Raw genomic sequence first — 26,282 nt, 5'->3', positions numbered from 1 at the left:
TGCTACTCGCACTCCGGAGCAGATGACTCCCCAGTTTTAAACTCTAGCAGCTCAGCTAATTGGGGTAGTTCAGTAAGGTGTTGTGGCACAAACCGGTGAGGGGCTAGCTATGTCTGTTGATGCCTTGTGGAGGTTGAACAGGTTCACCAAGCTTTTCACTACTACTTTTGATGGTACATCTTCTGAGGATCCCCAGGACTAGTTGGACAGCTGTCATGAGGTTTACAGAACATGGGGATAGTGGAGACCAATGGGGTCGACTTTGCTGCTTTTCGTCTGTCTGGATCTGTCAAGACTTGGTAGAGAGATTATTGTTTGGCTAGACCAGTTGGGTCACCGACTTTGACTTGGGATCAGTTCTCTCAGCTATTTCTGGAGAAGTTTCTTCCTATCACTCAGAGGGAGAATTATCGGAGGCAGTTTGAGCGTCTCCAGCAGGGTTCTATGACTTTCACTCGATACGAGACCAGATTTATTGACTTGGCCCGTCATGCTCTTCTTATACTTCCCAGAGAGAGAGAGAGAGTGAGAAGGTTCATTGAGGGACTCGTTCAGCCTATTCGATTGCAAATGGCTAAGGAGACGGGGAGCGGGATTTCTTTTTAGGATGCGGCCAATGTGGCCAGGAGAGTTGAGATGGTTCTATCACAGGGGAGTGTCAGGGTCTGACAAGAGGCCTCGTCATTCGGGCAGGTTTAGTGGTGCCTCATCTAGAGGCAGAGATTCTTTTGGTAGGGTCCATCCTTCCAGGCCGTTTCATTCAGCACTTCAGGCTTCTCACGGTGCACCAGGTGGTTGTGGTTCTCATATGCAGTATTCTGATCAGTTGCCCTACAGTGCACCACCAACTCCTATCAGTACACCGCCGCTCCAGAGTTTTCAAGGTGGTTATTCAGGCCGTCAGGGTCAGTAGTCTTAGCAGCCGAGGGCTTGTTATACTTGTGGCGACACGAGGCATATTGCTAGATATTGCCCTCGAGCACCGAGCATCTCTCAGCATCAGGGTTCCTGTGCCATGGTTCAGGCACCGAGTGTTCCACCGTTCGCTTAGCCAGCTAGAGGTGGAGGTAGAGTTGCTAGAGGTGGAGGTAGAGGTAGAGGTATTGGAGGTGGAGGTCAGGCTGCTAAAGGTGGAGGCCAGCCAGTAGGAGGTCATCCTAGAGATGTAGTTTAGAGTGGTAGGGCCCAGCCCCGATGTTATGCTCTTCCAGCTAGGCCTACGGCCGAGGCCTCCGATGCAGTTATCGCAGGTACTGTTCTGGTTTGTAGTAGAGATGCTTCAGTTCTATTTGATCCAGGATCTATATACTCCTATGTGTCATCTTATTTTGCACTGTATCTGGTCATGCTAGTGATTCCTTGAGTGCTCCTGTATATATATTTACACCGGTGGGTGATTCTATTATGGTAGATCATGTCCGTTGTTCATGTATAGTGGTGATTGGGGGTCTTGAGACTTGAGTAGATTTGTTACCTTTGGATATGGTTGATTTTGATGTCATATTAGGGATGGACTGGTTATCACCTTACTACACTATCTTGGACTGTCATGCCAAGATTGTGACCTTAGCCTTGTCGAGTTTACCTCATTTAGAGTGGAGAGGGACTCATAGTCATTCTACCAACATGGTTATCTCATATATGAAGGCTCGGGGTATGGTTGATAAGGGATGTTTGGCCTATTTGGCATATGCTCGTGATTCTAGTGTCGAGGTTCCTTCAATGGATTTTGTGCCTGTTGTTCGTGAGTTTCCTGAGGTATTTCCTTCAGACCTATCGGGCATACCGCCCGATAGGGATATTGAATTTTGCATTGATTTGGTTCCGGGCACTCAGCCTATTTCTATTCCGCCATATCATATGGCCCCGCCTGAGTTGAAAGAATTGAAGGAGCAGTTGTAAGACCTGCTTGATAAAGGCTTTATTAGACCTAATGTCTCGCATTGGGGTGCACCGGTGTTGTTTGTTAAGAAGAAGGACGGATCGATGAGGATGTGTATAGATTATTGGTAGTTGATTAAGGTCACAATCAAGAATAAGTACCCATTGTCGAGGATTGATGATTTGTTTGATCAGCTTTAGGGTGTCAAGGTATTTTCGAAGATTGATTTGAGATCTAGCTACCATCAGTTGAGGATTAGGGCAACCGATGTCCTTAAGATAGCTTTCCGCACTCGGTACGGACATTATGAGTTTTTAGTGATGTCACTCGGGTTGACAAATGCCCTAGTAGCTTTCATGGATTTGATGAACCGAGTGTTCAAGACTTACTTGGATTCCTTCGTGATAGTCCTCGTTGATGATATTTTGATCTATTCCCGTAATTGGGATGAGCATGAATAACATCTGGGAGTTGTTCTTCAGACTTTGAGAGATACTCAGTTGTATGCTAAGTTTTCGAAATGTGAGTTCTGGTTGGGATCAGTTACTTTTTTGGGTCACTTGTATCAGTAGAGGGTATTCAGGTGGATCCGAAGAAGATAGAGGCAGTTAAGAACTAGCCTAGATCCATATCAGCTATAGAGATCCAGAGTTTCTTGGGTTTGGCAGGCTATTACCGTCGGTTTGTGGAGGGGTTTTGATCTATTGCAGCCCCGATGACTAGGTTGACCCAGAATGGTGCCTAGTTCAGGTGGTCGGACGAGTGTGAGGTGAGCTTTCAGAAGCTCAAGACAGCTTTGACTACGGTGCCGATATTGGTTTTTCCCACAGGTTCAGGGCCATATACAGTGTATTGTGCGCATCCCGTATTGGACTTGGTGCGGTGTTGATGCAGGAGGGAAAGGTCATTGCTTATGCTTCGCGACAGTTGAATATTCATGAGAAGAATTATCCAGTTCATGATTTGGAGTTAGCAGCCATTGTTCATGCGCTGAAGATTTGGAGGCACTATTTATATGGCGTGTCATGTGAGGTATTCACGGATCACAAGAGTTTGCAATACTTATTCAAGCAGAAGGAGCTAAATTTGAGGTAGAGGAGGTGGTTGGAGTTGTTGAAAGACTATGATATCACCATCTTGTATCATCCGGGGAAGGCCAAAGTAGTGGCCGATGCTTTGAGTAGAAAGTCAGTCAGCATAGACAGTCTTAGGTATATCCCGGTCAGTGAGAGACTGCTTGCTTTGGATGTTCAGGCTTTTGTCAATCAGTTCATGAGGTTGGATGTTTCTGAGCCCAGCCATATGTTAGCTTGCACAATCGCTTGTTCTTCATTATTTGAGCGTATTTGAGATCGTAATATGATGATCCTCATTTGCTTGTCCTTAGAGACACAGGGCGGCGCGGAGGTTCCAAGCAGGTTACAGTTGGAGATGATGGAGTTTTGAGGATGTAGGGTAGTATTTGTGTGTCTAATATGGATGAACTTCGTGATTTGATTCTAAAGGAGGCCCACAGTTCCCGGTACTCTATTCATCCGGGCGCCACTAACACGTATCAGGATTTGCAGCAGCATTACTGGTGGAGGAGGATGAAGAAGGATATTGTTGCATATGTGGCTCGATATTTGAATTGTCAGCAGGTAAAGTACGAGCATCAAAAACCTGGTGGTTTGTTTCAGATGATTGAAATTCCTGAGTGGAAGTGGGAGCATATCACTATGGACTTCGTTGTTGGACTCCCATGGACTCAGAGGAAGTTCAACACAGTGTGGGTTATTGTAGATAGGCTGACCAAGTCAGCGCATTTCATTCCCGCGGTGGTTTCCTACTATTCTGAGCAGTTGGCAGAGATATATATCCGGGAGATTGTTCGTCTTCATGGTGTGCCCGTGTCTATCATTTCTGACCGAGGTACGTAGTTTACCTCACATTTCTGGAGGGCAGTTCAGCATGAGTTGGGCATACGGGTCGAGTTGAGCACATCATTTCATCCTTAGACGGACGGGCAGTCCGAGCGTACTATTCAGATTTTGGAGGATATGCTCCGAGCTTGTGTTATTGACTTTGGAGGCTCGTGGGATCAGTTCTTGCCTTTAGCGGAGTTCGCCTACAACAACAGCTACTAGTCAAGTATCTAGATGGCTCTCTATGAGGCTTTATATGGTAAGCGGTGTCGGTCGCCGGTTGGGTGGTTTGAGCTGGGAGAGGCTCGGTTGTTGGGTACGGATCTAGTACATGATGCCTTGGACAAGGTTCAGATCATTCAGGATAGGCTTCGTATAGCTCAATCCAGGCAAAAGAGTTATGCCAACCGTAAGGTTCATGATGTGGCATTCTTGGTTGGCGGACGGGTGTTGCTTCGGGTGTCGCCTATGAAGGGCATGATGAGATTTGGAAAGAAGGGCAAGCTAAGCCCTAGATTCATTGGTCCTTTTGAGATTCTTGATCGAGTGGGAGAGGTGGCTTACACAATTGTATTGCCACCGAGTTTATCTGCCGTGCATCCAGTGTTTCATGTGTCCGTGCTTCGAAAGTATCACGACGATCCATCCCATATGTTAGACTTCAGCACTGTCCAGTTGGACGAGGACTTGTCCTATGAGGAGGAGCCGATGGCTATTCTAGACCGGCAGGTTCGTCAATTGAGATCGAAGACTTTTCCTTCGGTTCATGTTCAGTAGAGGGGTCATCCTGTTGAGGTAACGACCTAGGAGTCCGAGTCCGATATGCGGAGCCGATATCCCCATTTTTTCTCTGACTCATGTACTTTTCTTATGTCCGTTCGAGGATGAACGGTTATTTTAGAGGTGGAGAATGTGATGACCTTTTGTTTTGAAAGTAAATTCTATGTTCCGAGGCCTTAAAACCCTTTTTTTGTCTTACCTCGATTTGCATGCACAGTCCGGTTGCATTTTCGAAAAGCTTTTATGTGAAATCTAAGTAAAATAAGGCAATTGGCCTTTAAAATTGATTAAAGTTGATGTTGGTCAACATTCTTGGTAAACGGACCCGGACCCGTGATCCGACGATCTCATAGGACCCGTAGTAAAATGTGGGACTTGGGCGTATGCCCGGAATTGAATTTCGAGTTCCCAAGCCCGAAAAATAAATTTTTAAAGAAAATTATTTGCTGGAAAATATAAGGGTTTTTAGGAGTGAGTTGATGTAATTTCTTGATGGTATCGGGCCCGTATCTTGGTTTCGGAGCCCGACCCAAGTTTAAAATAATAATTAAGTTAAATCTGTGAAATTTGGTAAAGATCGGAATTGATTTGGTATAAATCGGACGTATAGTTGAGAAAATAGAAATTTTGACCAAGCGGGCCCGACGTCAATTTTTGACTTTTTGCGGAAATCATTAGAAAATCTATTTTCATGCATTAGAATTGGTTTATTTAGCATTTATTAATGTTATTAAGTAAATTGTGGCTAGATGCAAGCGGATTGATGGTGGAATCAAGAGGTGAAGCGGTGAGGCTTGATTGTGTTCGTGGCTGATGACTATAAAATATTCATATATTATATACTTAAAAATAAATTATTTTAAATATATAAATATATATATATATATATATATATATATATATATATATATATATATATATATATAATATGTCAATTATCTGTATTTTCTAATAGTATTTTGCAGGAAATAAAAATATCATGATAAAGCAAATAAAGGAATATAAAGAGAATCACGAGGCATCATGGCAATAGAAGCACGACGCATCATGGCAAAAGAACCACGAGGCATCGTGGCACCTTATGAGATTTGATTTCTATAAATAGGATGTTTGTGTTGAAAGGGGACATAGATGATACGTGCCTAATTAGCAAATTTTTCTCTAGCTTTGGTATTTACTTCTCTCTTTATCTATTTCATTTTATCTTGTAGTCTTTGAATTTTCTATTGATAGTATTTTAAGAATTTCTTTCTTTGTGAGATTTAAATACTCCATAATGGAGTAATCTCTTTTGTTTGGATAGTTGATGAAGCTCGATAGTGTTATAATATTAATCTCAATTTTACTACATGCTTGACCTGAAACTTTCTAATTATATTTCTATATTGTGCTGGAATATTAGTTTTAATTAATTATTATCACTTCTATCTATTTATTCTCCAAAGTTAGTTGTATGTCAATTTTGTAATTCTCACGAAGCAAAATTAATATACGATAACTTTTGGGTAAAATAGTGTGACGACCCGACCCGTCGTCTCGTGAGTTACCGCCTCGTTTTCCCCATTTCCTATTTCTTTATGCTTCATTATCAGTGTTGGGTGTGAACGAGTTGATTTGGATTGATTTTAGTAAGAAATGAGACACTTAGTCTCTTTAAGGAAGGTTTGTTTTGGAAAAGTCAACCGGACGTTGACTTATGTATTAGAGGGCTCGGATTTGAATCCCGATGATTCGGTTAGATTCGGAGGATGATTTGTGACTTAGGAGTGTGATCGGAAGTAATTTTGGAGGTTCGGTGTAGAATTAGGCTTGAATTGGCGAAGTTAGTATTTTGGCGAATTCCGATTGATAGGTGAGATTTTGATCCGAGAGTCGGAATGGAATTCCGAGAGTTTCTGTAGCTTCGTTAGGTGATTTGGGATATGTGTGCAAAATTTCAGGTCATTCGGACGTGGTTTGGTCGGGGTTTTGATTGAAAGTGTATTTCAGAAGTTTTTAGAAAATTAGGCTTGAATTCGATGAGTTTTGGGTAATTTGATATTGTTTGAGGTGTTTTTATGATTGGAAGAGGTTTGAATAATGTTATGAATTATGTTGGCATGTTTGGTCGGGGTCCCATGAGGCTCGGATAAGTTTTGGAAGAGTTTTTGGAAGATTTTTGTCGTTTGAGCATAAGCATGTAATGATCCAAAAGTCCATTTTTAGTTCTAGAGATCAAAATTTTATTTTGAGATTTCCAAAATTTAAATAATGAATTATAGGAGTGATCTGGAAAGTTTGGTCTAATTTCATCAAGTTGCGATTGAGTTTTTGACATGAAACATGAGTTAATTGTTTAACGAGCGAAATGGATATCACACTGAGCAAACAAGCTCCGAATTGAGTTTCGATTGAAGGACTATGTTCATATCATTATTTGTGACTCATAGGAACAAAAATCATCGAATTCCGAGTTCGTATGATGGAGTTAGAGCCATTTTAGTAAAAAGAAAAGTGTTGCAATTTCTTTGGCTGCTGCTGTATTTTTTTAGCAGCGTGAACAGTACCCGCGCGTGAACTGTAACCGCGCGGGTGAACAGTGACCACGCGCGTGAACAGTAAACACACGCGTGAACAGTACTTCCGAAAAATTCTGGGCAGTGAGTTTATAAAACACTTCATCCGCGATTTTGGGTCATTTTTCCTCCATGGTTGATCATTTTGAGAGCTTCTTGGTGGAGATTAAAGAGGGATTCAAGGGGGAACGACTTGAGGTAAGTTTCTTGGACTTAGAACTCGTTTTTATTGTGAATTCCACCTAGAGATTCATGAAATATAAGCCTACAAATCAAGAACTAGGGCTTGAATTTTGAAACCAAACAATTAGGATTTGATGGGTCATTTGAACTCGGATTTGGGAGTTCTTGGTATGTATAGACTCGTGGCGAGACAAGGAATCCGGTGATGTTAATTTTCTGATTTTTCGAGACGTGGGCCCGGGGCTCGGGTTTTTTCAAATTCGGGAATTTTGATATTTTTCGATTGCTTTCGATTGGGTATTGTCTCTTTAGCATAATGCGACATATTCATTGTGATTTTGGGCAGATTCGTCGCACGAGGAGGGTAATTTGAGAGGCAAGGGCATAACGAGCTAGACTTTGACCGTCTTGAGGTGAGTAATTGATGTAATTGATGTCCTGAGGGTTTGAAAACCCGGAATTTCACATCGTAACGCTATATTGAGGTAACTTGCACGCCGGATAACGGGCGTGGGGTAGAGCACCGTTGGGGATTGTGACTTGGTCCGTCCCGAGAGATGTTTTTACCGTGTTTTCTACTTGAACTAAATTGAGAATCATCCTTACTTGGATTTAATTGTTACATTTGGGCTTCTTGCCAATTATTTGAATCCTTCAGGGATTGATATCACTGCTTTCGCATATTTTGTATATCATTTGACCTCAGTCCAAGGTTTTAAATACTGTTTTGCAAACTCAGCCATCTTTCTAAGATTTGAAAACTTAAATGATATTTCTAAATGATTTTTCGGGCTGAGAACTACTGTTTTACAAATGCCCAAGGGTCTTATGATGATTTCTGGACTGAGCATGGATTGGGTTGCGCGCCGCAGCAGTGTTATAGTGATATTGAGGCCAAGAGCCTGGTTGATTACATTGATATTGAGGCCGAGAGCTTGGGAGATTATACTGAGATTGATATGAGGCCGAGGGCCTAGATTTGATGCCACGAGATGGCTTGATATTGCACTTGGGCTGTAGGAGCCCCTCCGGAGTCTGCACACACCCGCAATGAGCGCCGTCGACGATAAATAGATATATGGCTCGGGCTGCACGCCGCAGTGGGGTACTAGAGTGTACCATCAAATGCATTGCATTGCACTCATGCATTTGTTTTTATCTGTTATACCTATCTCAGTATTTGGTACTCTAACTTAATTAACTTGTTGTTTCACTATTTGTTGTTCTAAACTGCCAGTTATAGTTTACTTTGTATTTTTCCATGATTTCTTATTCTCAGCCTTTATTTATGTTTATTACTCACTGGGTCAGAGTACTCACATTACTCCCTGCACCTTGCGTGCAGATCCAGGTACACCACAGGCTGAGTGAGGATTTGTTTAGCTGAACAGCAGTATCCGGGAGTATTGAGGTAGCTGCATGGCATTCACAGCCTTGATCTCTCCCCTCTATCTCTATCTTTTATTCCGTATTTTTCCTAGACAGACTTGTAATAGGTGGATATTATGTATTTGAGGCTCATATTCATGACACCGGATTCTGTTGGGCTATGGTGTGGTATTTTAATTGAACTTTCGCAGATTTTATTATTAATTATACACTTGAATGAAATGACTTAGTAAATTCTCTGTGATATTTATCTATAATCTGAATAAGAATTTGGGATAATGTTGTTGAATGGTCGGGCTTGCCTAGCAGTGTGTTAGGCGCCATCATGACCGGGGTTGGGGTCGTGACAAGTTGGTATCAGAGCCTAGGTTAATTGGTCTTGTGAGTTATGAGCCGATTTAGTAGAGTCTCGCGGATCGGTACAGAGACGTCTGTATTTATCCTCGAAAGGCTGCAGAACCTTTAGGAAAACTTCACATTCTTGAATTCTTATCGTGCGTCCTTGATTCATCTTAAAAAGAAACTTTTGAAATTCCTTCCATGCGTTCGTATACGCGCATAGGCGCTCAGTATCAGATGTGCCTCGATGGCTTGTGATTCCCCGATCGAGGGGCGAGGTGCTATCTCTATGAGTTTATGGTGGAGGACTTGAGGTTAGATCTTTGCCTATGGCGGGAGCGCCGAGGTGCTGATTGTGGGAACAAGTGTTTTTGAACTTATATGTTTGGTAGTTTCCCTGTTAGTGGAAATGATGGTTGTGGCTATGTGATGAGTATGTTAGTACTGCGAGGCGTATCTATATGATTTGGAAGCGACGAGAAGGGTCTGCTGAATGATAGAAGAACTAATAGATGCTTGAAGTCCATCGTGATTCAAGTTATAGCCCGAGTTATGGGTGTGTGAAGAATCTTTTCATGTCTCCTAGTTGGGAGTGAAGTAAATTTCATGTTACGGTATGAGTACAGAATCAGAAAGATCAAGTGACTACGTAATGCTTATGGCGGTGGAAGGTATGCAGAAATGTTAGTTGGGGGCAAAGCAGGTGGGTCATCTCCTGCGGGGTGTTCTAAAGTTGTGTTATCCTTATGTTATCTATTAGAAGACCTCAATTGCAAGTGAATAAAATGTGTTGAAATCTAAATTAGATCGCCTAGAGAGTGGGCTTAACTGTTGTGTGAGTGAATGCGAGATTTGTCGAAGAGTTAAAAATTCTAAATGATTTGTGTTTCCACAAGCTTATGAATGATCGAGTTTAATCTCACTATGGTATTGAGGCAACAATGGAGTATATGCGTTATGAGTATAGTATGTTGTGATCTATGGCTTCGAGCCAAGTTGGGGAGCTTGCTATTGGTTAGCGGATTGTGCGGTTATGTACTATGTTAGTTCCGATTTGATGCATGCTGGTGAATCAGTTCTGGTTGTGGAAATTGGGCCGAGAATGGCACGAGTGAAGGAAATTTTTTGACAAGATGTCATGAGCTCGGATGAGCAGGAGATAAGTTTCAATGTTTACGGTAAGTTGGTATTGTCTTCAGCGTCACCTAAGATCGGTGTTTTGTAAAAAGGGTTTTACGTCTTGGTTAATAATTCTTGATCGCTCTTTAGCGTTAGTGCGACCGGTGGTTTGGATGTACTCTCTAGATATTGTTGTGGGAGTGTGTCCCACGGGAAGATTATAGAAGTGTGGCATGTGATCACTTGATTGATTAAAGATGTAAACCAAGTATAAAGTTTGTAACAGTGTGATGTTGAGTATAGTTTTCTATATGCTATTTTGTATGCCTTGCTTCCTATTTTCTAAGGAAAGTCCGTATTAGTGTGTGGGATTGGTAATTCCTTCCAGAGTTCGTTTTTTTTTGTATCGCGTTCGAATTGGTAGCCTGTTGGCATATTGGGGCATCATATGCAGCTTTTGATTATGTCTGGGCTGGCTTATTGTCTGAGCGGTTCGTAATGGGTGAGACGAGATCATTGAATTCGAGATCAGTGCAATCTAAGTATATGAAGTAAATTAAGGGGTTAAGACCATTGTTTGGTTTAGAATGAGGTGATAGTTCTTGCCAGAAGTATAGACCCAATGAATTGTTGATTCAGCGGTGTTATGAATTTATACAGATCTCATCCGTCATATCGGTATTGTAAGAATTTGAACAAGACCTATGTATGTCATGCAGAGCATGGGATGTGTATTTTCTTCTAGATGGGATCAATGGAAGTTGTTGACTAGTTGAGTACGTAAACGTTCATGGTTCGAAAAGGAGGTGAAGTCCTCATGTTACCTTAGGATAGTATGGTATATGCGATATGTTGTGAAGGGTTGAGATTTGCGTGTGTAAGGTTACAGTTCAGTTCTGAATGGAAATTCATAACATTCTTAAGCGGTACGGGCAGCTTTAAGTGATTAGAGAAATGAGCTTCGGATGATTAGGGTGAATGATCTTCAGATGATTAAGGAAATGGTATTGCTAATTGGAAGTGATTTGATGAGAGTATATGTCTCAAAAAAGGTAATGTGATTAAACTGATGATATTTCGATAGTATTGCGGCATGTTCTTGGTGGGTCCACTGGTGGTATTCGGGTTTGCTTGGTAGCACAGGGAAATTTTGAGTATCTGTCGTGGGATGATTGGGTATTAAAGGTGTGCATGTATTCGCACGGTGGAAACTGGAATCAGGTATGATGATTTGTGTGCCATATGGAGTTGGAGACTGGGAGTTCTCATGTACATGCTAGGTTGTGGTGGTGGATCGTATGTATTCGGCACCGTTTAGCGGCAATCGGGATTTGGAGGCTCGAGTGGATCTTTGTTTGCTGGTATGTTAGATTTTGGATGTGATGTCGGAATTCAGATTGGTTGTCTTAGTGTTGAGTAATTCTGAACTATTGCGCTACGGGCAATACCGAAAATGCCACGGGTTGAGTGATGAAGTGCATTGGATTATGTTCTAGCAGAGTGGTTTATATTTCAAAGGACCAGCGGACGGTTGGGAAGGATTGCTTTCTTAATTGGGCATTCGTGATGGATGTCAGTGCAAAGGTTGCTATCATTAATTCAGTTCCGATGTTGGGGGACTTTTCAGATGAGTTTCATATGGCTAGGCATGTCGCCGGGCGAGGTTGTTGATTTCGGTATTAATTTGGTGCCGGGCACCGGATCGTCTGGCTCCGATAGGAGTTGTAGTAGTGGAAGTCGAGCGGGATGAGTAATTGGGTGTTGCTCGGTGAATAACATACCTGTTATGTTCTATCAGGTTTGCGTGGTGTGTGTTATTTGTTTCACCATGGGTGTAATGATTTGTTTTGGCTCCAGACATCAATTGAGCATGGTTGTCGATTTCAAGCATAGTGACTTGAGGTGTTTCTTGTGGAGTAGTATTTGGATAGGAACGCGCATTGCAGCAAAGCTGTGTGGAAACATGACATTGCGGGTCAAATTTGTGTGTCCTGTTTCTATGATGTGAGACAGGGTCTCAGCCTTGTGTTGTGGCAGTACTGGAGAGTTTGAGGTACAACTCTCTCAATTGAGTCATTTTCATGAATTGAGTATGTTCGAACCGTTTCTTATTGGTGCACGTATTATGCAAGTTGTGTCTTAGGCATGTATTGATGTGTCATGTCACCTGAGTAGTGTGTTTGGTTAGAAGAGATCGTTGAAATCATTAATGAATGCGAACAAATTCGATTTCAGTATGTGTGATGGGTAAGTATTGAGTTTCGGTTCAAAATTTGCTATGGTAATTGCCAGGAGAGAAATGACTTCATGAATGGTTGACATAGGAAATGGTCATAATTTATTGCGTGTTTCCTTTATCATTGGCAGTATGTGAAAGCGTTGGAATGAGGCTTTAGTTGTTAAGAGGTTTCCTATCGATATTCGATTATTATGTGCAACTACTGTGAATAGAAATTATCATTTCGAGTGTTTGAGTTATGTGGTATATCAGATAATTGCACCTGATGTTGCAGGTATGGGTTATTACAGCTGGTTCGGGCTTATTCTGAGTATGGATGTGAAGTTCTAATCTTGTGTATGATTTCGGAAGGTGCAGTGTGGTTCTATGGTTTATGGACTAGATGGATTGTGAAATTTCAGCTATGTTGTGTTATCAGACCTATGCGAGATAGGGTAGTGTGGGATCACCCACGGGTATATTCTTGGTAAAGTCGTTCAACTATTGGTTGGCTTCTAGGACAACTCTGGGTACGCTCGAGGACGAGCGTTTGTTTAAGTTGGGGAGGATGTGACGAACCGACCCGTCGTCTCGTGAGTTACCACCTCGTTTTCCCCATTTCCTATTTCTTTATGCTTCATTATCAGTGTTGGGTGTGAACGAGTTGATTTGGATTGGTTTTAGTAGGAAATGAGGCACTTAGTTTCTTTAAGGAAGGTTTGTTTTGGAAAAGACAATCGGACGTTGACTTATGTGTTAGAGGGCTCGGATTTGAATTCTGATGATTCGGTTAGCTTCGGGGGACGATTTGTGACTTAGGAGTGTGATCGGAAGTAATTTTGGAGGTCCGGTGTAGAATTAGGCTTAAATTGGCGAATTTAGTATTTTGGCGAATTCCGGTTGACAGGTGAGATTTTGATCCGAGAGTCAGAATGGAATTCCGAGAGTTTCTGTAGCTTCGTTAGGTGATTTGGGATATGTGTGCAAAATTTCAGGTCATTCGGACGTGGTTTGGTCGGGTTTTTGATCGAAAGTGTATTTTGGAAGTTTTTAGAAAATTAGGCTTGAATTCGATGAGTTTTGGGTAATTTTATGTTGTTTGAGGTGTTTTGATGATTGGAAGAGGTTTGAATAATGTTATGAATTATGTTGGCATGTTTGGTCGGGGTCCCATGAGGCTCGGATAAGTTTTGGAAGAGTTTTTGGAAGATTTTTGTCGTTTGAGCATAAGCATGTAATGATCCAAAGGTCCATTTTTAGTTCTAGAGATCGAAATTTTATTTTGAGATTTCCAGAATTTAAATAATGAATTATAGAAGTGATCTGGAAAGTTTGGTCTAATTTCATCAAGTCGCGATTGGGTTTTTGACACGAAACATGAGTTAATTGTTTAACGAGCGAAATGGATATCACACTGAGCAAACAAGCTCCGAATTGAGTTTCGATTGAAGGACTATGTTCGTATCATTATTTGTGACTCATAGGAACAAGAATCATCGAATTCTTAGTTCGTATGATGGAGTTAGAGCCATTTTAGTAAAAAGAAAAGTGTTGCAATTTCTTTGGCCGCTGCTGTATTTTTTTAGCAGCGTGAACAGTACCCGCGCGTGAACCGTAACCATGCGGGTGAACAGTGACCACACGCGTGAACATTAAACGCATGCGTGAACAGTACTTCCGAAAAATTATGGGCAGTGAGTTTATAAAACACTTCATCCGCGATTTTGGGTCATTTTTCCTCTATGGTTGATCATTTTGAGAGCTTCTTGGTGGAGATTAAAGAGGGATTCAAGGGGGAACGACTTGAGGTAAGTTTCTTAGACTTAGAACTCATTTTTATTGTTAATTCCACCTAGAGATTCATGAAATATAAGCCTACAAATCAAGAACTAGGGCTTGAATTTTGAAACCAAACAATTAGGATTTGATGGGTCATTTGAACTCGGATTTGGGAGTTCTTGGTATGTATAGACTCGTGGCGAGACAAGGAATCCGGTGATTTTAATTTTCTGATTTTTCAAGACGTGGGCCCGGGGCTCGGGTTTTTTTCAAATTCGTGAATTTTGATATTTTTCGATTGCTTTCGATTGGGTATTGTCTCTTTAGCATAATGCGACATATTCGTTGTGATTTTGGGCAGATTCGTCGCACGAGGAGGGTAATTTGAGAGGCAAGGGCATAGCGAGCTAGACTTTGACCGTCTTGAGGTGAGTAATTGATGTAAATGATGTCCTGAGGGTTTGAAACCCCGGAATTTCACATCGTAACGCTATATTGCGGTGACTTACACGCCGGATAACGGGCGTGGGGGTAGAGCACCGTTGGGGATTATGACTTGGTCTGTCCCGAAAGATGTTTTTACCGTGTTTTCTACTTGAACTAAATTGAGAATCATCCTTACTTGGATTTAATTGTTACATTTGGTCTTCTTGCCAATTATTTGAATCCTTCAGGGATTGATATCACTGCTTTCGCATATTTTGCATATCATTTGACCTCAGTCCAAGGTTTTAAATACTGATTTGCAAACTCAGCCATCTTTCTAAGATTTGAAAACTTAAATGATATTTCTAAATGATTTTTCGGGCTGAGAACTACTGTTTTACAAATACCCAAGGGGCTTATGATGATTTTTGGACTGAGCATGGATTGGGCTGCGCACCGCAGCAGTGTTATATTGATATTGAGGCTGAGAGCCTAGTTGATTACATTGATATTGAGGTCGAGAGCTTGGGAGATTATATTGAGATTGATATGAGGCCGAGGGCCTAGATTTGATGCCACGAGATGGCTTGATATTGCACTTGGGCTGTAGGAGACCCTCCGGAGTCTGCACACACCCCCAGTGAGCGTCGTCGACGATAAATAAATGGATGGCTCGGGCTGCACGCCGCAGTGGGTACTAGAGTGTACCATCATATGCATTGCATTGCACTCATGCATTTGTTTTATCTGTTATACCTATCTCAGTATTTGGTACTCTAACTTAATTGACTTGTTGTTTCACTATTTGTTGTTCTAAACTGTCAGTTATAGTTTACTTTGTATTTTTTCATGATTTCTTATTCTCAGCCTTTATTTATGTTTATTACTCACTGGGTCGGAGTACTCACATTACTCCCTGCACCTTGCGTGCAGATCTAGGTACATCACAGGCTGAGTGAGGATTTGTTTAGCTGAATAGCAGTATCCGGGAGTATTGAGGTAGCTGCATGGCATTCGCAGCCTTGATCTCTCCCCTCTATCTCTATCTTTTATTCCGTATTTTTCCTAGACAGACTTGTAATAGGTGGATATTCTGTATTAGAGGCTCATATTCGTGACACCGGATTTTGTTGGGCTATGGTGTGGTATTTTAATTGAACTTTCGCATATTTTATTATTAATTATACACTTGAATGAAATGACTTAGTAAATTCTCTGTGATATTTATCTATAATCTGAATACGAATTTGGGATAATGTTGTTGAATGGTCGGGCTTGCCTAGCAGTGTGTTAGGCACCATCATGACCGGAGTTGGGGTCGTGACAAATAGTAGAGTGAGAGTAATTCTTTTTAAGCTATCATTCCAAGTCTGTAATCTTGCTTACTTCCATTCTAATTCTCACAGAAGAGTTGTAGTTGGCAAGATTATTGATTTTTAGTAAAAATTAATCGCAAGAGGTTTTTGCTATCTTTTAGCACAATTCAGGCAAGAAAATTATTTCAGTTTAATCGTCACGAGTCATATATCAATTGATTTACATAACCTCGCGGAGTGTTATTAGTTGATTATTTCTTAGTGAGCAAAATATAATTGTATTAGCAATAAACAGTTATTCCTAAGAGAAATACATGTAGAAGCTAAGATTTTATTATTATCACGCTATCGAGTGAATTAAATGAATCCCAACTCTTTTTAAATATAAATCTTCCGAAAGTTATTGTGTTTCAACTTAAGCAATTTAAATTTTCAACAAACAAAACTTCATCAATCTAATTCTCTCAAATAGTAGTAAGAATATTATAAGTTTGTAGCTAGATTCTCCAATCTCTGTGGGACGATATCATAAACTATACTAGAATTTGACAAAGTACGAGTAGCAAAATCTTATACGCATTGACCTCGTCAAGTTTTTGGCTCCGTTGCCGAGGATTGGCACAAGTCTACTTCAGACTAAATATTCTGTTACTAATTTGGAAACTTACTATTAGTATTATTATCTTTGCTATCAATGTTTACTAAATATTACTACTATTACTTTTACTATTACAAGTACTAACATCTTATACAAGTGTTATCATTTATCCTTCTTATCATCATTGTAGCATAACAGTCACTATTATTAATACTAGTACTACTTGTAACTATATTCTATATAGTATTATATTATTATTTTTCATCGTTAGTTACTGTTACTACTAACTGATTTCGTTTACCATTTTTTTTCCATAACATCTATTGCTAATTAGTACTAATATAATTACTATTATCATATACTACTACTACTACTATTAATAATAATAATAATAACAACTACAACAACAACATTATCATACTACTATTTTTATTTGATCGTTTATTATTTTTGTCATCTTTGTTGTCCTTGTTATTCATCACTTTCTTTTAATTATTTTCTTCTAAGTACTACTACTACTACCACTTTAGGAGTTAAGTTCAGTTTTTTTTTTAGAATTTTGAGTAGTTTATGACCCGCTCTTCTATAAAAGAGTTGGTCACTTACGATCCTGAAATTAAAAGATTTCTTCGATTGCGCAGGAAAGGATAAACATTATCTTCCCAAAGCATAGCTTGTGAAGGTATGGAGAATTAGGAAGTAGAAAATATCAACCCACGCGAAGTACCACCACCAGTACAAATAGAGGATCAATTTGATGAAGTGGCGCCAAAGCCAACAAACAGAATCCTAAGGGATTATACTAGACCTGACTTACTTCAACTGTGAATCTAGTGTCAGAAAACCTCTAGTGGCAGCCAACAACTTTGAAATCAGGACTGGCCTGATTCAAACAATTCAACAGTCTTGCATCTTCACTGGAGACGCAACTGAAGATCCACACAGTCATTTAATTGACTTTTTGGAACTTGTTGAAATAGCTAAGTATAATGGAGTACCTCCTGAAGCTATCAAGTTAAGGTTATTTCCTTTCTCTTTAAAAGGAGATGGCAAGACTTGGTTGCGAAGTTTGCCACAAGGTTCCATTACCACATGGGATCAAATGACTCAGAAAATTTTAAACAAATATTTTTTCCCCTGCTAAAACCACAAAGTTAAGACAAGACATATCTAATTTCTTGCAGACTGACACAGAGTCAGTTTATCAAGCTTGGTAAAGGTTAAAAGCAATGTTAAGAAAATGTCCACACCACTCCTGAACATATGCAATTGTATATTTTTTATCACTAGCTAAAACCCTCTTCTAGAAATGTGATAGATGCAGCTGCAGGAGGTTCAGTAATGGGAAAAACAACAGAGGAAGCGTTGCAATTGTTGAATGAAATTTTTGAGAATGCCATCCAATGGCCATCTAAGCGTATAATTATCAAGAAGGCCGCTACAGTAAACCAGGTTGATGCTTTAAATACACTAACACAACAAATTATTTCTTTGGAACGCATTTTGAAACTTTTCTGGTGAATACACAACAACCAAGCCAATCTGAGACTTGTGACATGTGTGAAAGAAATCATTAGAACCATGAATGTCAAGCAACCAATCACAATGATGAACATGTCAATGTCATCGGTTACAAGCAGTATCCTTTTGGAAGTCCAATGGCACAAAAACATCCAGGATTTCAATGGAGAAATCCAAATGGTGCAGAGAACTCTCAAAGCTTCCAAAAGCAACAAATACAAGGTCCACCCGGATACCAGAATCCAAACCATGATCAATCAAATTTGAGACCTTATCAACAAGCAGGGCCCTATCAGCAAAGGCCTCAACAAGCTCATTCAAGTCTTGATGATCTTTTGTATAAGTATATTAAGGTCACTGATGAAAAGATGGAGAGCCAAAATTCATCCCTCAAAAATCTGGAAATACAGTTGAGCCAATTGGCAGCTCTTGTTTCAGAAAAGATTCAAGATCCCTTACCAAGCAATATAGAGAAAAACCCAAAAGAGCACTTTAAGGCCATCACCTTACGATCAGGTAAGGAGCTTGATGAACCCTATGCAGACCAGTCAGAACAACGGGTAAACAACGGTAAGAATGTTGAAATACCCTCTGAACCATCTCAAAAGAATGAAGTCAAGAAAAAAGAAGAAGAAAATATTGAAAAATTGACTCCTCTCCCTGTGAATATTCCCTTTCCACAAAAAATGAAAAGAGAAAAGCTTGACAACCAATTTGCAAAATTTTTGGAGATTTTAAAACAAATTCACATCAATATTCCTTTTACTAATGCTTTGTTACAAATGCCTTCATATGACAAATTTTTAAAGGAAATTTTGTCAAGTAAAGGAAAATTAGAAGAAGTTTCTGTGGTAATGCTTACGAAAAAATACAGTGCTATACTTCAAAATAAACTACCACAAAAATTTGGTGATCTAGGCAGTTTTACAATTCCATGCACTTTGGGAGGAGTATATTTTGAAAAAGCACTTTGTGATTCTGGAGCTTCAATAAATTTAATGCCATTTTCTATCTTTAAAAAGTTAGATCTTGGTGAAATAAAAAACACAAGTGTTTCTCTTCAGTTTGCAGATCAAAGTACTAAGAAACCTAAGGGAATAATTGAAAATGTACTCGTAAGAGTAGATAAGTTTGTTTTCCCTGTAGATTTTATAGTACTTGAAATTAAAGAATGTCCTAATGAACCAATAATTTTAGGTAGACCATTTCTTGCTACAGGAAGAGCAATTATAGATGTTCATCAAGGATAATTAATTTTAAGAGTTGATGAAGAAAGAGTCATATTTGTTTCACGACTCTAACCCCGAACCCGATCGTGATGACGCCTCTCATGAAGACAAGGCCAGCCAGTCTAACCCAAATCATCTTTTAAAGCAGTTAGTTAACACAAATATAGTCTACACATGGTTTAATAATACTAAATAGCAGAAAATATAGATAAAAAAATGCGGAAATCCAGCCCAACACATCCCTAATCGGGGTGTCATAAGTTATGAGCATCTATGAGTCATAATACAAGTCTGCTAAATCTAATAACTAGTACCATGTCCGTAAGGAATATAAAAGATGAGATAATAGAGACACGGGTCTGCGGACGTCAACAACTACCTCGTAATCCCTGAAAGCCTCCTGAAACTGGTGGAATCAGCACTCAGGAGCGGAACCAGCAATGCCTGAATCTGCACACATGGTGCAGGGAGTAATGTGAGTACTCTGACCCAGTGAGTAATAAATATAAATAATGACTGAAGATAAGAAATCACGTGAAAACACAAGGTATTCCATACTGAAGCAGAAAAATCACTTTAAACAGTAAAGCAGTGAGAAATCAAGTGAAAATCCCCCCTTTTTTTTCTCTCCAACAAGTAAAACAAGTAGTTTACAAGTGAGTAACAAAATGGAAATTCGCCCCTCGGGCATGGTATCAACAAATCCGCCCCTCGAGCAACATCTCAGAATAGTACCAGCCCCTCGAGCTCAATATCAGAACAGTGCCAGCCCCTCGGGCTCAATATCCGAACAGTAACAGCCCATCGGGCTCAATATCAGAACAGTAACAGCCCCTCGAGCTCAATATCAGAACAGTAACAGCCCCTCGGGCTCAATATCAGATCACAATGGGTACCCACGCTCACTGGGGATGTACAGACTCCGGGAGGGGCCCCTTACAGCCCAAGCGCAATATCAAGCCATCTCGTGGTATCAAATCTAGGCCCTCGACCTCATATCAATCAAGCCACCTCGTGGCGTATATAAGTATCTCAGGCCCTCGGCCTCATATCAGTACCAGTGCATTCTCACAACTAGGCCATCGGCCTTTAGTCAGTCCAAAATCATCACAAGCCCCCTAGGCAATAGTAAAACAATATTTCTCAGCCCAAACCATCATTTAGAATATCATTTAAATCTCAAAACTGAGTAAAATGGCTGAGTAGTAAAACAATGGAAAAATAACATGACTGAGTTCAAGTAATAAGTCAAAACAGTGAGAAAATGGTAGTAAAAATCCCCTAAGGATTCAAATAGTTGGCACGAAGCCCAAATATGGCAATTAGCCCAAAGCATAATGAAAACAAATAAGTCTCAGTCAAATACGCGAAAAAAATCATCAATGCGGGATGGACCAAGTCACAATCCCCAATAGTATACGACCACACGCTCGTCATCAAACGTGTGTCTCACATCAATATAGCACTACGATGTGCAATTCGGGGTTTCAAACCCTTAGAGCATCATTTACAATCATTACTCACCTCGAACCGGCTAATTCTTTAGCTCGCGACGCCTTTGCCCCTCGAATTGGCCTCCACGCACGTCGAATCTATCCAAAATCAGAATGAATACATCACAATATGCTAAGGGAACAAAGTCCAAGCAAAAACAATCGAAAAACATCAAAAATCCCGAAATTTGCAAAAACCGAGCTCCGGGCTCACTTCTCAACATTCAGAAATTTTTACATCAACAGGTTCTTTATCTCCCCATGAGTTCATACATACTAAAAGTTCTCAAATCTGACCCTAAATGGTCCTCCAAATCCCCAATAGAATCTCAAAATCCCAAACCCTATTTCTTCCATGCAAGAATTCAATGATTTTCTAAGTGGATTTCACAATATAAATGAGTTTTAGGTCCAAAATTCTTACCTCCAAACGTTTCTCCTTGAATCTCTCTTCAATCTCCTTCAAAAAGCTCTCAAAATAATCAACTATGGCTGAAAAATGGACCCAAATCGCGGACAAGAGGACTTAAACACAATCTGCCTAGGCTTCATCGAGTTGTACCTTGCGTTGTGCAGGTTGTACATCCTCTTACCATTTTCCCTGCTGTACACCTTCTGTTAAAACGCCTATAACTACTTGTGGAAATATCCAAATGACAAACGGTTTGAATATTTAAAAACTAGATTCGAAGATCTTTCATTTGATAGGTTGTACACCATATAACTCTTTATATAGTCCGTTTAATCACCTGAAACTCACCCAAGGCCACTGGGACCTCAACCAAACATGCCAACATATCCCATAACATCATTCAAACTTGTTCCACCTTCGGAACGCTCAAAACAACATCACAACACCAAATTCGCATCTGATTCAAGCCTAAGAATTTCAAAATCTTCAAAATCACTCTTTTGATAAAAAACCCAACCAAACCACGTCCGAATGACATGAAATTTTGCACACACATCCCAAATGACACAACGGAACTACTGCAACTCTTGGAATTCCATTCTGACCCCTATAACAAAATCTCACCTATCAACCGGAAAATGCCAAAATATAAACTTAGCCAATTCAAGCCTAAATCTACTACGAACCTCCAAAACTCCTTTCAATCACGCTCCTAAGTCATAAATCACCTCCCGGAGCTAACCGAACCATCGTAACTCGCATTTCGAGCTCTCTAACACATAAGTCAATATCCGGTTGACTTTTCCAACTTAAGCTTCCTTAAAAGAGACTAAGTGTCTCAAACCTTACCAAAATCATTCCGGAATGACTTCAAATTTTGCACACAAGTCACATTCGATATTACGGACATACTCCAACTTCCTGAATCGGAATCCGACCCCGATATCAAAAAGTCAACTCTCGGTCAAACTTTTCAAAAACCTTAAAATTTGTAACTTTCGCCAAAATGCGTCAAATTGTCCTACGGACTTCCAAATCCAAATTCGAACATGCTCCTAAGTACAAAACACCATACGAAACTATTGGAATCATCAAAATTCCATTCCGGGGTCGTTTTCTCAAAAGTCAAATCTCCGGTCAAACTTAAGAAATCTTTAGCCTTAGATTTCTAGATTCCATTAATGGCGATAATTTGAGCTAGGGACCTCCGAATTTGATTTCGGGCATATGACCAAGTCTCAAATAACAATACGGAACTACCAGAATGGTCAAAACTTGGATCCGGGTTCGTTTGCTCAAAATGTTGACCGAAGTCAACTCAATTGAGTTTTAAAGCTCTAATTCACAATTTAATCTATTTTTACATAAAAACCTTCCGAAAATTATATGCACTGCGCACGCAAGTCGAGGAATTATTGATACCGCTTTTCAAGGTCTTAAAATACCGAGATAGTTATTTAATTTAAAGGTGACATTTTGGGTCATCACAATTTGATATGCAAAAGATACTAAGATAGTTAGAAAATGAAACATCATCTTCATGTTTTTCAATTGACATGATTAGTTATCTTACAGATGAATTCAAAGATGATCAATTAATTCTAGATTCAATGGAAAGATGCTTGATCAAATCAGGCACCACACAGGACGATGATCCCACCATCAGAAAAGAAGCTGAAATATTGGACAAAGATTCAGAAGAAGAAGAGATGAAATCCGAAAAAGTTTAATAAAAAATTGAACTCAAAACTCTCCCTTCTCATTTGAAATATGTTTATCTTGAACAAGAATTATTTCCAGTAATTATTTCATCTTCTCTTACTGCAGAACAAGAAAATAGTTTGATTAAAGTATTGAAAGCATACAAAGGAGCCTTGGGGTGGACTGTAGAAGATATTAAAGGGATTAGTACGGCTATTTGTACACACAGAATCCTCATGGAGGATAGCTACAAGCCAATAGTCCAGCCACAAAGAAGATTGAATCCAGAAATGCAGGAAGTAGTAAGAAAAGAGATTGTAAAGCTGTTGGCAACAGGTATTATATACCCTATTTCTGACAGCCCGTGGGTAAGTCCCGTTCAGGTAGTACCAAAGAAAGGAGGTATGACAGTTATAAAAAATGAAAATAATGAGCTCATACCTACCAAGATTGCTACAGGATGGAAAGTCTGTATTGATTACAGACGTCTCAATGATGTCACTAGAAAAGATCATTTTCCTTTGCCATTTATTGATCAAATGTTGGAAAGAATTGCAGGATATGATTTTTACTGTTTTCTTGATGGCTATTCAGGACATAATCAGATACCAATTGCACCAGAAGATCAAGATAAGACAACCTTCACATGCTCTCATGGAACATATGCCTATAGGAGAATGTCATTTGGTCTGTGCAATGCCCCTGCTACATTTCAGCGTTGCATGTCGGCAATTTTTGCTGACATGACTGACAAATTTCTTGAAATTTTTGTAGATGATTTTACACTATTTGGAAAAACATATAAGGATTGTCTTTAACCATTTGACCTTAGTTCTTAAAAGATGTGAAGAAACAAACTTAGTTCTTAATTGGGAAAAATGTCATTTTATGGTTACAAAAGGAATTGTTTTAGGATATAAAATCACTGTTAAATGGATAGAAGTTGATAAGGCAAAAATTAATCTTATAGCAGGATTACCCCCTCCCACAACTGTGAAAGGAATTAGAAGCTTTCTAGGTCATGTAGGTTTTTATAGACGATTCATAAAAGACTTCTAAAAAATTTCAAAACCGCTGACTAACCTCTTGATGAAAGACACTAAGTTTGATTTTTCAGGTGACTGTGTAAAAGCATTTAAAAACCTTAAGGAAAAGTTATCAACTGTACCTGTAGTTGAGTCCCCTGATTGGACCCAACCTTTTGAGGTCATGTGTGATGCTAGTGAAATAGTAGTTGGAGCTGTTTTAGGCCAAAGAAGGGCTAAGATTTTTCATCACATTTACTATGCTAGTAGGACATTGAGTGGGACACAAGTGAATTATGCCATGATAGAAAAAGAGTTACTAGCAGTAGTGTTTGATTTTGATAAGTTTCGCTCCTATTTGATAGGAACCAAAGTCACTGTTGTCACACCTCATTTTTCACTACCCCCGGAAGGGGTATAAGGGAGTTTTTCCAATTAAAGTGACAACCGAAACAGGATCATTTTATGAAAAAATTCAGAGTTGCCACTTGGAATAATTTTATGGTGTCCTAAGTCACCGGTTCAAATCACGAATCGAGGAAAAGATTGACTCTGTATTACAGTCCGCGAACACAGAAATCTGGGTAAGGAATTCTGTTAACCGATGAGAAGTTATTAGGCATTCTCGAGTTCCGTGGTTTTAGCATGGTTGCTCAACTGTTATAATTGGCCTATTATCTGATTTTAATACATGTTCTAACCTGTGATAACATTTTAACTTGGTAACCGCTTTTATTTAATTATTTTTTTTAAAGAAGATTTCGACGTCACATAAAACGCGTCTTGAACCATGTCACATAAATGCACCCGCAGTCCGCAACACATCTTATCTAACGTTATTGAGATTTGAATTTGGGTCACATAAATGCGCACCCGAGTTTAGGAAGGTAAATTATTAAAATAACGCGCCTAAAACAACTAGCGCATTTAAAGTATTTTCCTAATCTTTGAGGTAGTTGTGATACCAAATTTATGGACAAGATATTACTACTAACGAATTTTCTTTATCGACTAGAAAAAAATCAAACTCGGAGAAATATAAGACTTTTAAGAAAAAGAAACAAAATCGGACAACAACGCAATATTGTTGGCATATCAATCATTATAGTACATGTGCATTAATCGGGCAAAAGAAAAAAAAGAAAAAAAAATTTGACTAGAAAAGTATCAATTGCTCCCATCCCAATTAAATATTAGCAAAAATAAAACTATAATTTTGAACTTAAACAGGAAGAAATATATCAAAGCTCTATCAAATGATTTATTTATTTGCTTAACTAAGACTGATGAAATATATCTACTTATGGCTCTACACTTCACCAACATACGACAAAACTTTCCTCCCAAACAACAATCTCACAATGCAGACATGGAATTAAATGTCCAATTTCATGCACTTAAAGGAGAGAAAACGCGTTATTCCAAAAGAAAGAAAACGGAAAGCAAGCTCTTCAATATACAGTCAGTACGTTCACATCCCTTTATTCTTATTTTTGAGAAGCATCAAGTATTAGCACCTACAATCAAGCTAAGTGAAGAGAGAGCCAAAAATTTACAAATTAAAGGAAAAGAAGAAAAAACCTTGTGCAGAAAACTTCGCCGGAATCGACGGGCCTCCAAACTCGCCATAAAACTGGACCTCGACCTACCCTCAAACTCGAACAACCATACCTCGACATTGATTGGTTTTTGGACTGGTTTCAGGTGCTGAAACAGTCATTTTTAGCTGGTTTGAGCTAATTTTCGTTGTGTGTGTGTGAGTAGTGAAGGCTGTGTGTAAGCTGTTGTTGGGGTGAAGAAAAGACTGGAATTCAGATGGGGTTATCTTATGGTTGAAGAAAAAGCTAAACGATAAGGCTGGACTCTTGAAGAAGATGATGATGGCCGGGGTCGTCTCTTTTTGTTTATGCTGTTGAAGCTGAAGGATTGAAGAAGACGATCAAGGGTCCCTTCGTTTTTTGTTTGCGGCGGATCTAAGTTTTGTATAGGTTTTTTTTTAGGCGTAGGTCACTATTTAGGCATTAGGTACTATTATATAGGGGTAGGGATTAGGTTAGAGGTATGGACCTAGGAATTATGGGCTAGGTCTAAAATTAAGCCTAAAAATGAGTTGCTCGAGCCCAAGTTTTATTCTTTCTCCGCGAACGAGACTAAAATACGACCTCATTTATTAATTAGTCCTACTTAAGTAAAATAGCTGTTAAAATAAGACTGACTGTTAAAATAAACTATTTTTTTGGTATTTTTCAAGATTAAAATGACTACAAAAATATTAATGAAACTATTTTTTTTTTGTAATTTTCATTTTCTTGTAATAAAATAAAGTAAAATTGTCAAATTAATTAAAATAGCTATATTAGGCCTAAATTAAATATTTACATGCTAAAATATAAAAAATCTTGGGGAAGGTCAA

At 39.4% G+C, this 26,282-nt stretch overlaps 1 protein-coding gene and 1 long non-coding RNA gene across 3 annotated transcripts; one reads left to right on the top strand and one right to left on the bottom strand.

The window, feature by feature from the left end:
* Positions 1-18,695: 18,695 nt before the first annotated feature.
* Positions 18,696-19,259, top strand: LOC104228077 (uncharacterized). Its single transcript, XM_009780477.2, has one exon. It carries the CDS (start codon positions 18,696-18,698, stop codon positions 19,257-19,259), a length of 564 nt encoding a protein of 187 aa, XP_009778779.2.
* A 162-nt stretch (positions 19,260-19,421) lies between these two features.
* On the bottom strand, positions 19,422-26,147 carry LOC138880368 (uncharacterized). 2 transcript variants are annotated; one of them, XR_011403001.1, is made up of 3 exons: positions 25,451-26,137; positions 20,763-20,830; positions 19,422-19,688 (listed from the first exon to the last, which is right to left on the bottom strand). It is a non-coding gene; the product is annotated as an uncharacterized lncRNA (long non-coding RNA). The 2 variants fall into 2 exon arrangements; XR_011403000.1 differs by lacking the exon at positions 20,763-20,830 and having other exon boundaries at positions 25,451-26,147.
* Between the last annotated feature and the right edge of the window lie 135 nt (positions 26,148-26,282).

The sequence above is a fragment of the Nicotiana sylvestris genome, chromosome 1 (assembly GCF_000393655.2).
Source record: "Nicotiana sylvestris chromosome 1, ASM39365v2, whole genome shotgun sequence".
Taxonomy (NCBI): domain Eukaryota; kingdom Viridiplantae; phylum Streptophyta; class Magnoliopsida; order Solanales; family Solanaceae; genus Nicotiana; species Nicotiana sylvestris.
This window is presented reverse-complemented; position numbering and strand designations above follow the sequence as displayed.

What these genes read in the sequence shown, in the direction of transcription:
- LOC104228077 (XM_009780477.2), top strand. Translation starts at nt 18,696, where the DNA reads ATGAAAAGAGAAAAGCTTGACAACCAATTTGCAAAATTTTTGGAGATT.